Source organism: Cnephaeus nilssonii (genome assembly GCF_951640355.1).
Source record: "Cnephaeus nilssonii genome assembly, chromosome: 5".
Taxonomy (NCBI): domain Eukaryota; kingdom Metazoa; phylum Chordata; class Mammalia; order Chiroptera; family Vespertilionidae; genus Cnephaeus; species Cnephaeus nilssonii.
In genome coordinates, this window is record NC_137076.1 from 21882351 (window position 1) to 21900011 (window position 17661).

Here is a 17661-nt window from a genome sequence, read left to right on the forward strand (position 1 = left end):
AAACCGGCTCTCTGACATCCCCCGAGGGGTTTCAGATTGCGAGAGGGCACAGGCCAGGCCAGGCTGAATCCGTGCACCGGGCCTCTAGTAAAATGCACGTTTGACTATAGGCTACAATTTTAAATTTGGAAAACAGAGGAAGGGGAAACCAACCTATTGTTTGTCTTTTTGGTAAATTATAGAAAGTAAAATTCTATAGAATTTTCTTGTGTTGTAGGTCTGAAACATTTGGGCAAACCTTCTGAATGAGAGGTCTGCATTGGAAGAAGCTCCCCTTTCCCTGGGAAGAGGTAGCTCAATGCCAGGGACACCATGTGGTGAGTCAAGTCTGGGCTGGATTTCAGCCCCTCCACGAGTCCCTTTACTGGGTTCCCCCAGCTCTGCACAACCCACACACTATACATGGCTTGCTAATAACTGTCTGGCTAACCCAAAGCAAGGGGAGAATTTCCCTGCCTGCAGAGAATGAAAACAAAGCTCTGATGGCCCCTTCCTGGGAAGAAGATGACCAGGAGAGCGGGATGGGGGAGCAGCAAAGACTTACCCTGACAGCACACCCAGCACGAGATTCAGCATAAAAAAGGAGCCGATGATGATGAGGGGGATGAAGTACAACCAGTTCCAAGTGTTCCCTGAGGCATCGTTGCTCTGTGGGAGGTGAGGAGGGAAGGCAGGTGAACTCCAAGTTAGACTCAGGTCTGACTGGACTGGTTGGGGTAGGGGGAGTCCTGGTTCTCCTGGGGGCTCTATTTCCCAAATGTCTTTAACCCGTGGAGCTCTGGAGCTCTGGCAGCCCAGACAGGTAAAGGGAGCACAGGACGGACCAGTGGGAGGAACCCAGAGGTGCCATTGGAAGGACAAAGTCCCCTCCTAACCACGTAGAACTCATAGGACCTACAAACCAGCATGACACTCAGAAGACTCCAGGGGCAGGAAAAAACAAAGCCTGTCGAAATGAAGAAATGAACCCCTGGTTCCTTCCTTCTCCCCTGACACAGCCCCTCTCCCCTTAGAGGAGGTACGCGATGGCGGGGTCTGACGGCTAGTTTAAGTCACCAAGCCAGACACCAGGGCCGTGAGCCTTTTCCTCGAGTGTTCCTCTCCTCTATTTTCTGCTTCCTCAATGTGAGCCACAAAAACATTCCTGGAAGCACCCAGCTCAATTTTCAACAGGGGAGAAGTCCACAAATAGAACATTCTTCTCGGATAAGGAGAAGAGAACACTGTGGCAAGAAGAAAGTAAGAGCGAGGGAAGAAAATCAAGGAGAGCGAGCAAGAGACCCAGCATTTACAGAGTACTTGCTATGTAGTAGGGAGTCTTCTAAGAACATTATTTACATTAGCTCATTCAATAATTTAATCCTCATGATACCTCTGTATTATCATCATGCCCATTTTACAATTGAGGAAACTGAAGCTCGGAAAGACAAAATTGCCAGCCCAAGGTCACAGAGCTAGGTAGTGGATGAGAGATTTGAACCAGGCCCCAGAGCCCGTGGACTTAACCTCTGAGCTGAGGAAGCCTCAGCTGCAGCAGCCAGAGGAGGGGGAGCTGACGGGTAACCAGCTCTGTGGCATCTGCAGAATGTGGGGCTCCCACACATGGCTTTAAAAGCTCATCTTTAAAAGCACATTCAGTGCTGCTGTTGCCCAGCAGAAAGGCTAACATGAGAAAGACTAAGCGGTTCACATTACTGGCTACGAATAATTACCACCTGGAGAACGTCCAAGTAATACAGATGGCCAGGCCCCTGCCCAGAGAATTTGATAACTGGTCTCTGGTAGACCCTGAATATCTATATTTCAAAAATTAAATTTTATTGAGGTATAATTTACATACAGTAAAAGGCACCCATTTTATTTAATTTTTAACACTTTCAAGTTTTTTGTTAAGTACTCAGATATTCCCATGGATCCTTCTGTATTTAAATATTTTTAAACTGATTTTTTTAGAGAGAGAGGAAGGGAGAGGGACAGAGAGAAACATCGATGAGAAAGCAACATCGTCAGTCGGCCGCCTCCTCCATACCCCCCACAGAGGATCAATCCCACAACCTGGCCATTTGCCCTAACCAGGAATTGAACAGCAGCCTCTTGGTTTCTGGGTCAATGCTCAACCACTGAGCTACACCGGCCAGGCAAAAGGCACCCATTGTAAGTGTACACTTCAGTATGTTATGACACATGTTTACACATAGCCACATATCCAGGCCACAAAGCATCCCTCAGGCCCCTCTGCAATCCGTATCCACCTCCAGACCTAGACACCGAGGAGTCGGCTTTCTGTCTGTATAGGTTAGTTTTGCTTCCTCTATAGAGTTTCATATGAATGACATCATGCGGTACATATCCCAGTGCGGGCTTCTTCCACTCAGCATAATGCTTTCAAGTGTGTATCAGTAGCTGGTTACTACTGCAATGCATGGATGTGCTGCAACCTGCTTATCCATTCCTCTCACGGTGGACATCGGTCGTTTCAGTTTTGTGGGTATCATGCACCTCCCTCTCTCCCTAATCTTCTGAAGTATTCTGATGTGCTGCCAGGGCTGAGAGCGGAGAACCACGGATACACCAGGAAAGAACTTTCCACGGGGAGAAAACGCCCACTCCCTCTCTTTTGGAGTGATTGCCTTTCTGCAGAAATGTCCATAGGCACTTTATACATGGAATCCTATTTTAAAGAGCTGGTGTGTAAAGGAAGCAAGCTTATAGAAGGGGCAACATTTCCATAGGGTGCCCAGACCCTCCCCAATCTGTCATGGGTTCAGTTTGGGCGAGTGTTGATTGGGGAATTTGTGCTTAGGCAGAGATGCACCTGTGTATATTCACTCTGCCAGCTGCCTGGTGAGCCTGCTGCCAGTCCAACAGCACTAATTCCCCTGTAACTAACTCGATGTATAGTACATTTATTTAAATTTTAAAAAAAGATAGAAAGACTGACATTGCCATGTTGTTACCAAATCATTTCCCAAAATTCAGGCTCATGTACCTGATGTGCTAGGAGGCCAAAATGTAGACGCTGGTGCTTGGCAACAGAGAAATGTTTCTTCTATTTAGCCAAAGCAAGAGGACAGGAGAGCAAGATCTCTCAAATTCATCCCCTCCCCGCAAAAGCTAAAGCAGGCAGTTTTTATGCAGCTAGGGAGCAGGGGAGGGGGAGTTCCAGGGAGCTGAGAGAGAATCTGTGTTTCTCTAGTCATCGATAAGGCTTTGTGTATCAGACACCTAGGCGTCAGCAGCTGGTCCCAACTTTCTTAAAGGCATTGACTCCTTCTGCAAAACAAACTTATAAATTCTCCTGTGGCCCTGGAGTTATCTCCTGCTTGACAAAAATCAGTACATCAGAAACACAAAATTATACCGTGAGGACAAGGGGTGCTAGCTACATCAAAGAACTGAGATTCTGCAAAGTATCTCATGATTGTGCGCCATGGCGTTACCTTTAAAGCAGAAACTAGACATGTGGCGATGGCTACATGTTTAAGCTATCATTGTTTTGTGCCTAACTAGTTATAGTTTCTTATTTTCTCAGGCAAAGTGTACTTTTATACATTTCTCCTGGAACCCATGTTGGAGGCAGCCTCTCAGAACATGACTAACATGCTTTCTTTTTTTATTTTTTGTTAATCCTCACACAAGGATATTTTCCCATTGATTTTTGAGAGAATGGAAGAGAGAGGGAAAGACATAGAGAAATATCCACGTGAGGGAAACACATCGATCGCTTGCCTCCCGCACGAGGCCCTGGTACGTGCCCTTCACCGGAATCGACGCTCTATCCACTGAGCCAAACCAGCTAGGGACTAACACGCTCTCTTAATCGTTGACTATAAGCTACGTGACAACTGAAGCAACCGAAACATTTAGTTAAAGCCTATACCTATGTTCTAATTACGAATTTAATGATCGAATTGTAGCTGCCCAAAATACCAGCGACGTTAAAATCACAAGGGGGCTCAGCTACAAATGCCCCCTTTTCATTGTAAATCCCTGGATCTTGAGGGACAGAAGTGTCCATTGGTTTGCTATGTGGAACAGTTACCACGAAGTCGGGGGAAGAGAGATGATCCTTTCTGTCTTATGTAGGAAAAGAGGTGCCATGGAGTTTCATCAGTCCAGTAGTCACAATATCTGCGTTCTCGTCACCGTGGCAAACAGTTATTAGGGAGAACAAAGTTGCCTAGGCCCAGCCCAAAGTTCATTTTGCCTGGTTTTAACATTCCAAGACCTGAGGTATAAGACCTGCAAGGCAGTTCCCCAGCATGGCAGCTCCGGTTCCACTTTAAAGTGGCTCCATTTACATGACTGTTTACATCCCCCCCGCCCCGCCCCCTTGATTAAGGTCTTTTCTTGAAAGCATTGCTGATCAATCATCAGAGAATAGTATGATCAGCAATTTAAAGCATCACTGGTCCTTTACTGTCAGGTGAGTCTACGGCAGACCTGGGACCCTCCTGTGCTGTCGATGGGAGGGTAACACGGTGTATGCGTTTCCTGTGGCTGCTGACAAAGAACCACACTCGGGGTGGCATAAAACAGCAGACATTTATTGCCTCATAGCTCCGGAGGCCACAAGTCCAAGCTCAAGGTGTTGGCAGGGCTGGTTCCTTCCGGGGTCTGTGAGGGAGAATCTGCCAGGCCTCCCCCCCGACCCCCTCACCCCCGGCATCTGGGGGTTCGCTGACAATCTTTGGTGTCCTTTGGCTTGCATGGCATCGCTCTGATCTCCGCCTTCATTTTCACATGACGCGTGCATGTCTGTGTCCAAATGTCCCCTTTTGATAAGGTTGCGTACTGGATTAGAGCCCACTCTAAGGACCTTACCTTAACATAACTAACTACCTCTGCAATGACCCCATTTCCAAATAAGGTCATATTCTAATACACTGGGGGTTAGGACTTCAACATATGGACCTTTTTTGTGTGTGTGTGGGGGGGGGACACATTCAACCCATAATGCATAGTACAACCGTTTTGAAAAATGGGTTGGGGATTTCTACTAAGTTAATTATGTACCTCACCGCCACCTGGAAATTCCCCTCCTGGGAGTGTGAGCCTGCCACCTGCCAAAGGCACACGTGATCTTCATGATCGTCCTGAACTGGGGACCATCCGAATCCTTGTCAACGGGAGAGGAGAAATAAGTGGGATATGGTGCAGTGACTGCCTGTTGTCAAACACAGGAAGCCAGACAGAAAAGAGGGCAAATGTAAGAATCCATTTATGCAAAATATAAAAATAGGTAAACTAGTTAATGATCGTGAGGTCCAGAGGGGGCACCCTTTGGAGGGGGTAGGGGGTAACAACTGGGGTGGGAGCAGGAAGGGGGCCTTCGAGTCTCAGAAGTTGCTGTTCCCTGGTCTGGGTGCTGGTGAAAATCCATCAAGCTCCTCACTTATGATTCGTGGGGTTTTCTGTATGTTTATTTTACTTGAATAATAATTTTTTTTTAAAGAAAGTCAACTTTATCTTAAAAGGGAAGGAGATTCTGACACAATGCTCCAACATGGATGAAACCCGAGGACATTGTGTTAAGTGGCATAAACCAGTCACAACAGGACAAATGGTGTATGATTCCACTTACATGAGGTCCCCAGGAGTCAAACGCATAGAGAAAGGAAGTAGAATGGTGAGTGCTAGGGGCTGGGGGAATAGGGTGTTAGTGTTTCATGGGGACAGAGTTTCAGTTTGGGAAGATGAGGAAGTTCTGGAGGTGGAGGGTACTTCAACAGGGCACTCGGAAATGGGTGAGATGGTAAATTTTGTTATGTGTATTATCTAACAGTAAGAAAAACTGAAACCAAACCAACCTAACAAAAAGGCATCGTTACAGACACTGACAGGTTTTGGGGACAATGACGTGCCAGTCCCCAGCTCGTGCCCTGGTTCTAACAGGCCCCAAAGTCTGATGCTTTGCTTCTGGCAAGTAGAACTGTCAGAAGAACGAGGCTAGACACAAGGCAGGACAGAGCCTGCCCCGGCCAACAGAAGAAAAAGTCTGGGCCATTGGGAAAAGCAGGCTCGGGATGGGAACAGAGTGGCGGGTCAGGGGAGAGCAATAGGACAGAGTAGGCTGAGGCCCCTACTCGGCCCTGGAGGAGGTGGGGGGCCGAGGCAGCCCCCACTTCAGACTCCACCCACATCCTAGCTCCCCGATAGGCTAGGCTTACGAGGTCATGCTGTTTACCATAATAACAGACACCCACTGCGCTAGGTACTCAGCCTGCTTGAGCTCATTTGATCCTCTCATGAACCCCTTCCCGTTTTTTTTTCTGTGTGGGGAAACTGAGGCACGGAGAGCTCAGGTTTCATGTCCAAGGTTGCAGTTGTGGGTTGTACTGTGTCTCCCTCCAAAGATGTGTTGAAGTCCTAACCCCCAGGACCTGTAAATGGGACCTTACTTGGAAATAGGGTCTTTGCCGCTGACATCAAGTTAAGTAAGATGAGGTCATGAGGGTGGGCCCTGATCCAATATGGCTGGTATCCCTTTAAGAGGAAAATGCCAGGTGAAGACAAGATACACAGGGGACAGGATGGTCATGTGACAATGAAGGTAGGGATTAGAGAAACACAGCAGCCACGCACCAAAGAATGCCGAGGGTCGACAGCCACGATGGGAAGCCAGGGAGAGGCCAGGAAGGACTCTGCCCAGAGTCTCCAAGGGAGCTCGGCCCTGCTGACACGTGGATTCCAGAGCTGTGAGCGAACACACTTCTGTTGTTTTAAAGCCATCCTGTAGTGGTCCTTTGTTACGGCAGCCACAGAAAATGAACAGTTGCCGAGCTACTAAAAGGCAGAGGTGCGGTCCCCCCAGTCACCGCCCTGCCCTCCTCTCCTCTCATCCCGCTTCCCCATCACTCTGCTAAAGCCACGTGGCCTCCTCGCACCCCCTCAAAGGCACCAAGCACGGTCTCCCTGCAGGGCCTTTGCACAGGTGCTTCCCTCAACCTGAAATGTCCTTCCCCCAGATTCCTGCATGACTCCGCCCTCACTGCCTTCAGGTCTCTGCTTAAGTGTCCCCTTCTCAGGAAGGCCTTCCCTGATGGCCCTTTATAATATTTGCACCCTTCATTTCTAATCCCATTTCCTGCTCTATTCCCCCCCACCCACCCACCCCCGTAGTGCATCTCCTTGTTTATTTCTCCTGCATGCTGTCCACTTCCCCAGCGGGAATGTCAGTTCACAAGGGCCAGGGACTCTTTGTTCCTGCTGCATTCCCTAGGACCATGCCAGGCAGGCAGGCCGTGTTCAATAAATGCCTGATGAATAACCGAACCAGAGGTGGGTCTAAGCTCCCTACACAGCCCCAATCCCCAATCCCAAGACATGGTCCCGCCTCTCCCTCCTCCTCCATCGTCTGCTTTTCACTCCCTGGGGGTTGGGGTTCTGCTGCCTGATTTTAGAGACACTTGTTCTCTTCCAAATCTAGCTCTAATTAGTCACTCCCATGCTCTGGGTCCAATAACCGATGAAGAAGTTGGCAGGGGTTTTCAAGTAGGAGGTGGGCTTTCCCTGGGGTTTGCTCAGGAGCAAAATGGGAAATACATTTCCAAAACGGAAAGCCTGGAGTTGCCGCGGCCGTTCTGTGACAGCAGAGAATGTGGGGGAATACAGCCGCCCCTCGTGTGTCTCATCTACTCGGGCAGCTCAGGGTGGGTTGTGCATGAGTCCGGGTGCAGTGAGGAGGAAAAGGCTGGGGAACTTGCTCGCTTGTCAAAACCATTAATAATACCGAGAAGGACGTGCTCTCAAGAGCGTCTTGTCTTTATTCCAAAAGCTGAAAGGAGTTCCACTGCCTGGAACGCTTTTTCCCATTAGAGCTGTCGCAACCTATTTCCGGTGATGTGGCTGGATGGCCCTTCCTGGTCTTGCTGTGGAGAGCCGTGGGCCCCATGGTAAGTGATGGCCAATGAAAAGGGAGTGGAAATACCTGGATCACTTCTGGACCAGACCACTGAACGGTCAGTGTGGGACCCCCTAGGACTCGCTTTCCTTTGAGGGCAGCAAGTGGAAATGTTCTATGTGGTGGCTGCTCCAATCATGAGGTAGGTCCCAAGTGACCACGTTAAGCAGAGCCCCCTTCTCCTTCCCTGGCAACTCTGGGGGATGTTTGTTTCTGCAGCATAACCTAGCTTTCCTGACTTATACACCCTGGCATCTCCTTAGTTTGCTCCTTAATCTCCTTCAGGTCTTTCTCAAATATCACTTTCTCACTGACCCTTATATGGATCTCAAATGGCAGGTGGGGGAAAAAAAGACATCTCCTGTACATCTGATGGAGAAATTGGTACCCAAAAAGGTAAAGTTCAAGATTACAGTCTGGCCAGCATGGCTCAGTGGTTGAGCATTGACCTACGAACCAGGAGGTCACAGCTCGATTCCCAGTCAGGACACATGCCCTGGTTGCTGGCTTGATCCCCAGTGTGGGGCGTGCAGGAGGCAGCCAATCAATGATTCTATCTCATCATTGATGTTTCTCTCTCTCTCTCTCTCTCTCTCTCTCTCTCTCTCTCTCTCCCTCTCCTCTCTCTCTCTCTCCCTCTCCCTCTCCCTTCCTCTGTGAAATCAATAAAAAATATATAAAAAAGATTACAATGAGCCAGTTGTTTCTGTTCTCTGAGCCTCTGCCTGGAGCCCATCTTCCCCTATATCTTGGCTTGGTTGATTCCTCCTTATCACTCAACCTTAAACTCCAAGGAACCCCCTCTCAGAGAAACCTTCCCAGACCTTCCAGGCAAAAGGTTTTCCCCTCTATTCAGCACAACCAAGCATCTCATTCTCTTTCCAGCATGTTTCCCACACTGAATCAGTTGTCGATTTACGCATCCACTTGTTTACAGATGCTTTGCTCCCTAAAACCCCACTCCCCAGTGCCCAGAACAGGACTTGGCACTCAGTAGTTGCTCACTAAGTGTTGGTTGCATGGGGAATGCATGTCAACCGGAGGTTCCTGAGGGTGGATTGTTTAAATAATACGAATGACTGGGAAGTGTATTTATCTCTCCTTCCAATGATCAGGCTGTATTCCCGGGAATTGAGAGGCAGGTGGGACACCCCCGGTCGCTTTCATAGAACCCTTTGAGCTGACAAAACACCCCTTGATTCCTACGACTGCCACACTCAGTGGATGGGGAAACTGAGGCTGAGAGAGGCAGTGTATTTGCCTGGTTCACAAACAGTGTGGATGGCATGGCTGGGGCTAGGCTGTTACTCTGGCCTATATCTGACTTTTTTCCTATCTCACCCCTTGGCTGTGCTTACATAGTACTTTATGTTTAGAACGACTGGCCCGTGAGAGCCTTAAAGGAGAGGGGAGGTACTGATTCCTTCCAGCACTGCCAGTGCCTAGCGTGGCGCCTGGTGCTTAGCAAGCGCTTGATAAATACTCGTCAAACAAATTAATGGCTGAGTCCCAGTAAAATCCTTAAGTGCCTTCTGTTTTATGGTTTATTTCCCTCTGATTTTTTTTTTTCTTTTTTAGCATGGTTCATTCAGGAAAAATATAGAGGATGTAAAAAAAAAAAATACTTAGCTCAGGAGAACACCCAATACCACGGCACATGGAATAAAAATAGGGTGGATTTGATGGTGAAAGAGATAAAGGCCCACAGTGGCCACGAGGAAGGCTGCATGTCCCAGTTTATACCTGTTATAGGTCATGCAATGCCTGTTAAAAATGTCTGAGTCCTCCTTTTCTCATTTATTTTCAAAATTGTCCCGGTTTGAACGATACATTATAGTGTCTCTTCCTGTGCGTTATCTGTCACCATCTTTGGACTCACCAGCTCCCTCTTGCCCTCACTCACTCCCTTCCAGCCACATGGGCTGTCTTGTGGCTTCTTACAAATGCCAAGCTCACTCCTGCCCCAGGGCCTTTGCACTGGCTGTCCTGTTGGCCTCAGTCTCTCTACTCTTACGTACATGCATGGCTCCTCCTCCTCATCTGCTTCAGATCTTGTTAGAAGAGCTGTAACCTCTCACCTTGACGATCCACAACCCCTCTACTGTTTTATTTTTCTCCTGAATTTTAATCATTTTCTGACACAGGAGTTGGCAAACTACAGCCACCTGTTTTGTCAATTAAGGTTTTGTTGTCACACACCCAAGCCCATTCATGATGTATTTTCTCTGTGGCTGATATTATGCTAAGACAGAAGGTTGAGTAGTTGCAACAGAGATTGCATGGCCCACAGAGCCTGAACCATTTAAGGTATTATCTGACCTTTATAAATAAAAATAAATATATAAAAATATGTATCTCTTATCTTATTGATTGCCTGCTTCCCCACTAAAATGTCAACTTCCCTCAAACAGGGATCGGCCTCCTCTGTTCACTGCACATCCTCGGTGCCAGCATGAGTGCCGGCACACGGGATACACTCAACGAAGGCTCGTTGAATGAAAATGTCATTTATAGTCCCCCCCAAATCTGATGCTTTGATATTGGCCAAAATGAACATCTACGAATGAAAAAGGGCTTAGGTCAAGACCAGCTTCAACCATTAGCGATCATTTGTCAAGGGGCATGTGTTTATAATCACCAACTAAACACCATTTTGTTGCCTTCTTAATTAACATTAACGGAGAAAGAAATAGTGAGAGAAACACAGGAAATCACAGAGAGGTGGGAAAGAGGAGGAGGAGGAGGAGGAGGAGGAGGAGGAGGAGGAGGAGGAGGAGGAGGAGGAGGAAGAGACAGACACAGAGAGACAGACACACACAACTAAGTTCTTGGTGTCTCTTCTCTTTTTTAAAAAACATGTATTTTTTGTTGACTTCAGAGAGGAAAGGAGATGGAGAAAGAGATAGAAACATCAATGATGAGAGAGAATCACTGATAGGCTGCTTCCTGCATACCCCCAATTGGGGATTGAGCCCGCAACCTGGGCATGAGGCTTTGACCGGAAATTGAACCCAGGACCCTTCAGTCCGCAGGCCGATGCTCTATCCACTGAACCAAACCGGCTAGGGCTCAGTGTCTCTTCTTCTTATAAAGGCACTAATCCCATTGCAAGGACCCACCTATCACCTAAACTGTCACCTCCTCTGAGCGTTTCTAGGCCCAGCAACGGAAGAAGTCACTTGTGAGAGTCCTTTAGTCTCAACTGTTGGTGGGGGAGAAGGGGAACCCTGGGGACTCCTGAGGATAGAATTCAAGGAGTCTGTGAATTTGAAGAGAACAACGTTAATCCTTCAACTTTCCAAATTTCCACAGGAGATGGGCATTCTCTCCCATTATGAAGGGAGGCAGCTGTCTGGACAGAACCGTGACGCTTGGCACCACCAGAAATCGCATACAGTTTACAGATATTGCACAAATTCTTTTGAGCTTAATACTCTCATGAAACAACGGGATTTCTCTGAACCATCACCAGGTCCATTGGCAATGGGTTATAAAGTCTAAAACTGCATCACAGATCTGTATTTATTTACTTACATTTTTATTGATTTCAGAGAGAAAGGGAGAGGGGGAGAGAGATAGAAACATCAGTGATGAGAGAGCATCATTGATTGGCTGCCTCCTGCATGTCCCCTACTGGGGGTCAATTTTGCAACCCAAGCATGTGCCCTTGACTGGAATGGAACCTGGGACCCTTCAGTCCCCAGGCCGACACTCTATCCACTGAGCCAAACTGACTAGGGCTCACAAATCTGTTTTTAAAAAATATTTTGGTAACAATTTCAATACATTTGGCTTCCTTATCCCATCTTTTTTAATTTATGCCTTTAAAATCATCTGATGACAAAGTGGTCTGTGGCTCAACAAGGTAAGGATCTCTGAGGCAGAACAATCAGGCATCACATCGTGCCTTTTAGAATGACCATCGTCCAAAAAACGAGACAAGTGATGGCGAGGATGTGGAGAAAAGGCACATTCGTGCACTGTTGGTGGGGCTGTTATCCTCAAAAATTAAAAATAGAACTACCATCTGATCCAGTAATTACAGTTCTGGATACTTATTCAAAGGAAATGAAAACACTAAACTGAAGAGATATCTACACCCCCATGTTCATTGCAGCATTATTCAAAATAGTCAAGACATGGAAGCAACCTAAGTACCCACCAATGAATGGATGGGTAAGGAAAATGTCACACACACACACACACACACACACACACACACACACACCACAGTGGAATACTATTCAGCCATAAGAAAGAAGGAAATCCTGCAAGTTGTGACACTGTGGATGACGCTTGCGGGCATTATGCTGAGTGAAATAAACCAGAGAAAGACTAATAATGTATGATCTCACTTATACTGGAGTCAAAAGAAACCAAACTCTTAGAAAAAGAGATCAGATTTGTGGTTACCAAGAGGCAGGAGAGAGGGAGCTGGGTGAAGCTGGTCAGAGATACAAACTTCCAGACAAGATAAACAGGTACTGGGGAGGTAATGTACAACAAGGTGCCTCTAGTTATCACCCCTGTCTGGGACCCCAGAAAGTTGCTAAGAGAGCAGATTCTAACCGTACTCGTCGCAGGAAAAAGAACCATTGTTTGGGTAACTATATGAGGTGATGGATGATAACCGAACTCACTGTGGTCATCAGTTTACAACATATGTAAGCCCAGTCATGATGCTGCACCCAACGATAGTGTCGGATGTCCCTGATACCTCCGTAAAACTGAAAACCACAACCAAAACCAAAACCTGAGGTGGGCTCTCTTGCTCCCAATCGTCTATCTTTTCTGTCCCAGACTTTAGTGAGAGTTTAAAGAAATGACTTCTCTACAAGTTAAACCAACTGACTTGCTCAAAGCAAGTTGCCATAAACCTTCAATTAGTAAAAAAAAAAAAGGAAAAAGAAATATCTGTGAAGCACAATGGGCGAAGCGCCATGAAGCAAGGTGAAGTGCCTGTATTAAAAAATCTGAAATTATATTTAAACACCCGCACAGCGAAAAAGTATCCAACATCCGCGTGCCCTCTGGATTCCCATGTCCCGAGGGGCCTTCCCTACTTAAAGAGTTCTGAGGATGACCAACCCTCCCCACCCTCCAAACCCCCGCCCATCCTCAAAGGCCCGAGCTTCAGGCCTGCTCTTCTGGGAACATGCTGATTTGTCCCTGGGCTGTCTCTCTGGCTCAGGGTCCCCCCATTGCGGCCTCAGGAGCTGGCTGGTCCCGGGGGAGCCCCCTCCCTCTAGCCCTCGTCACTCACGTTGTAGAGGAGGTCAGTCCAGCCTTCCATGGTGATGCACTGGAAAACAGTCAGCACTGCAAACAGGATGTTGTCGAACTGAGTGATCCCGTTGTTGGGCCCTTCCCAGTAGGGCTGGCATTTGGTCCCATTGGGGCAGGTGCGGGCGGGTTCCTCTGTCCCACATGGAGCCGGAGACTCACCCTGAATGTCATCTGTGAAAGGGAAGGGGAGGAACGTCAGGAGAAGGAGCCTGGGAAGAAAGCTCTGAGAAGTAGGGGCCCAGGAAGAGGCGATGCTGTTGAAAAAAGAAAAGGAAAAAAAAGGGCTATTGGGACGAATTTATCAATTTTGCTAAAAACAAACCCAACACTTGCCTTCCTTGATCTATTCATTGTTTTCTATTTCATGAATTTTTTCTCTAAGCTTTATTACTTTTCCTACATTTTTTAGGTGAATTAACTTCCTTTAAAGCTATACATTGCTTTTAAGTGTGGCTTTAGCTGCACGCCGTTAATTCTGTCAAGTGTCATCATTGTTCAGGTAAAATATTTGGCAATTTCCACTATTATTTCTTCTTTGACCCAGGGATAACCAAGAAGTATTTCTCTTAAAAAAAAAAAAAATCTTGTCAGAGGTATGTAAAATAGAGTAGTATAACGAACTCCCATGTACCTATCACCAATTTCAACATTTATCAACTCAGGGCTACTCTTGTTTCATCTATATCCCCTTCCCACACTTTGCCTTGCCACTAGAGTATTTTTAAAGAAAATCTCAGACATCCTACTATTTCACCCACAAATAACCATGTCTCCTAATTTCCAGACACATTTAGAATGGTCTTTTTTGTTACCGATTTCCAGCTTAATTGCATTGTGGCTAGTGGATATGTTCTGTATTATTCAAGTCTTTTGAAATTTGTCAAGATGTGCTCGATGGTCCCTAACACAGTCAACTTTGGTAAATGTGCTGTGTGCATTGTGAGGTAGCTGGGTGCAGTGTTCTCCAGACTCCATTAGGGCAAAGTTGTCCATCACACTGTGCTATCCTTCTGTAGCCTGATTTTTTTTTTTCTCTTGAGATGTGCTGGGCCCAGGGAGCTGTTCTGGGGGCGATGAAGGCCAGTACACACAGTACTTACGCTTAGGCACAGGAGCTAAGCTTTCTCCCCCCAGAGCAGGAGGCAGATTGTGAAAATGCCACATGTGCAAAAGGATGAGCCTTTTGCTAGAAACCAAAGACAGCTTCTCGGCAAAGGTGGGCTGGGGCTGACAGTCAGGTCTAAACCGAGCGGCTGATCGGGACGGAGAGATGCCTGTGTGAACACATGGAGTCAGCGGAGCACACGTCCCGGGCGTGTCCCCAGCGGACCAGAGTGGCAGACGAGAGAGGACCCTATTCAGGGAGTGACATTTCTGAAGGTTTTCAGAGAGTGACGTTATCCACCGAGAAAACAGACAGCGGAGTGTGTAAACTCAAGCTTCCCACTGGATGAAAACCTGTCTCAGGGCATGCGCTCCAGGCTGTGCGCACAGGTCCAGCCTCCACTCAGCACAGGGACATAAACCAGCAGGGAACGCAGGCATCTCACTGGCCCTTGAAGCCGAGTTAAACAGAAACTCGAAGTCATGCAAACCAATGCCCACTGCTCTCAGAAGTGTCACTAGTTTAAGGGGCTGGCAACACCTTCCCATTCACCCTGGACCTGGTGGAGGGGCTATGGTTTCGCAGAGCGAAAAAATCCATTGGCTCCTCTACAAAACTAGAGGCCCGGTGCATGAAAATTCATGCACTGGAGGGGGGGGGGGTGTCCCTCAGCCTGGCCTGCCCCCATCACAGTCTGGTAGTCCTCAGGGGCAGGAGGCGACCCGGCGATCAGGGGAAGGTGACACCCCCATCGTACCTCTGCTGCCGCCACTGCCGGCAACACAAGCCTCGGCCGGCCCTGGTTACCTGAGCATATTCCCTCCTTATTGGCTGTGGGCACCACCATCTTTGTGAGGGCATGGCGGTCAATTAGCATATTCCCTCTTTATTAGATAGGCTGAGAACCATTGTTTGTTGGGAAGGTTGCCCCTGCTGGAAACCTTCTGCCTTCGCCCTGTGCCCAAGTCTGGCTCCATTCCTACCCGTGTTACCCCACTGAACACTGGCCCCTCCTCGCCCTCAGGGCTACGGTAGCTCTCGCATGTTCATAGCATGGGGATAACATCTTGCATTCGTTTTTGTTACTATGAATTGGTTGCAAAGGAGGGTACTTGTCTCCTTAAACTACTTTGGAAGCTGCTGGGAAGCGGGTAGAATTCCACTTTATCTTTGTGTTTCTGTGAGCATTTAGCACGGTGCTGGGCGCACAGGAACCAGGCTCCTGATGACAAAGAAATGCAACTGAAAACTCGTCTATCTTTAGCGGCTTTGCCCAGTGGCGTTCTTGATCCCGATCCCCCTCAACGCCCTGCCTCCCGTCGTGAAACACTCGGAGCACTGCTTCTGGAAAAGCAACCATCCAGAGTCTGAGGAATTTGGTTATAAATATATTTTAAAATTAACCTGCTGCCTGGGTGTCTGTATATATCTGTCTCTTACTCACACGCCTTATAATTTTCATCGTGAGCTCCTCAGTCATCTTCCTAAACAGAGGCTTCCCACCTCTGGCGGCCCCACCCACGCCTGTCCCCTCACAACCCCACTCAGACCTAAGCCCGTTATGTGTCTTCTTGGCTGGAAAGAAAAAAAAAAAAGCCAACCAATTGACCAAATCTAGGACCCAGATGTCCTGGTTTCTCGGCTCCTGGCTGCTTTTTCCGGGGGGCCCTGCCCTGTCTCTCTCCCCGAATTCCCGCCTGGTGATGAGGCCAGGCGCAGAAATAGCTCTGCCTCAATTAGCACCTTCTTCATCGGGGAAAGAAATAATTAGGACATCCCATATTGAGCGAACTTCACACGCTCAGGAGAGAAGGAGACAAGAGGAGCAAGAAGAAAAAAAAAAAAGGGAAGGAAAGCATCTCAAATAAACCTTTCCTACAGGGGAGGGGGCTGAGCCGCTTGGGGGTCACGGCAGAGCAGGTGGGTGGGAAGGCTCTCCAGGGCAGAATCTCCTCCTAGCAAGACCTGCCGACAACCTCTCTCCTTCCTACGTGGGGTCTCTTTCAGCTCCACCGTCCGCTCTGTCCATTCCTTCAACTCACGGAGCCCCGGACCCAGGACTAGCGCTGCCATTCAGCCCGTTGGCGCCGAGACAGCCAGTGGTCCAAACCCGGAAACACCGGCGTCCCTCCTTATGCAATTCCTGTTGGTTCTTGGCAGCTGGGGATTTAACTGAAAATGTATCTGAAAGCTATGGGGTCCCTGAGTGTGTGGGTAGTGGGGACACTGCCCCGCCACATTGCTGACTCCAAGCTGAGTCCCGGGGGGTGCCTCCTGGCCTTTCTCCTTCCGGCCCCACACCCATCCGTCTTGCCCCGGCCGCTAAGGGGCTGACACTGACACAGCGTGGAAAGGAGAGGGACCAGGACCCTGTTCTGACTGGCCAGGGCCAGGACTCCCAGTTGGAGTGTTTTAGGCACAGGTAGAAGTCATCCCCGCTCTCCTTTTCTTCAGGTCACCTTGCAGAAAGCAATCAGACCCCTGGCCAGGGGGCCCTTCCGCTTCCTGCTCTGGGACTCAGCGTGGGCTGTGGGCGCTGCCAGGGAATTTGGCAGAGATGGCTGGCACCCTGTCCGTGTCCTGCTGCCACCTGCCCTGCCTGCTCCCACCTGAAAACACCTTCATGCCCACCCAGGAGCCGTCCTCACCAGGGATGGGCAGAGGTCAGTGAGCAAGTGCCCAGCTCCCTCGCTCCTCAGGGGCATGGCGCTGAGGTGTGTGTCCTCGGCTGTCTCCCCGAGGTGCCCAATGGGACCGAGCCCCGGCTGCCCACAGTGATAATCTGCTTGATAACACCCCTTTAACGAGCTGTCTTCCCTTCCCTGTCTGACTTCCACACGCCCCCGATGGCACCTCCTGGGACCACTTCCCAAATAAACTACTTACGCCTGGGAAAGCTTCTGGGGAACCCCAAAGCAAGGCCCTAGCAACAACAAGATCTGGGGTGCTGCTACGCCCCGTCTTGCCTGCAGTGCATTTGGAAGCTTCCCGGAGACGCGAACCCTGCAGAGCCCTCCCAGGAGCTCGTCCCCGGGGGAGGAAAATGAACGGGAGCAAGGTTGGGAAAAAACAGTATGATGTTTGGACCTACCTGTCCCCTCTTCAAAGCAGGTGGTATGAAATTTCCCCATATAAAATTCTAACCCTATGATTGCAAAAATAAGGATTGCAAAAAATAGGAGAAGGCCGATCTGCAGCAAGGGGATCATCGCCTTCATGATCGACTTCAGGACGACTTGTAAACCTGGGGAGACAAAGAGAGATGCCCCATGGCCGTGAGCAGTTACCCAGAAGCCCTCCCTGACCCGCCCTCCCCGCCACGCTTCCGAGGGAACCCACAGCCCACGGGAGGCTGGGGAGGGTTGAT

General features: G+C 48.7%; 1 protein-coding gene across 1 annotated transcript in view; it reads right to left on the reverse strand.

Annotated features, from left to right (window-relative positions):
• CACNA1A (calcium voltage-gated channel subunit alpha1 A) overlaps positions 1 to 17661 on the reverse strand; it is a 213290-nt gene that overhangs the window by 100056 nt on the left and 95573 nt on the right. Inside the window, 4 exon segments of the mRNA XM_079772989.1 lie at positions 239 to 294; positions 545 to 648; positions 13167 to 13360; positions 17386 to 17538. Of these exon segments, the coding sequence (XP_079629115.1) occupies positions 239 to 294; positions 545 to 648; positions 13167 to 13360; positions 17386 to 17538 (507 nt within the window).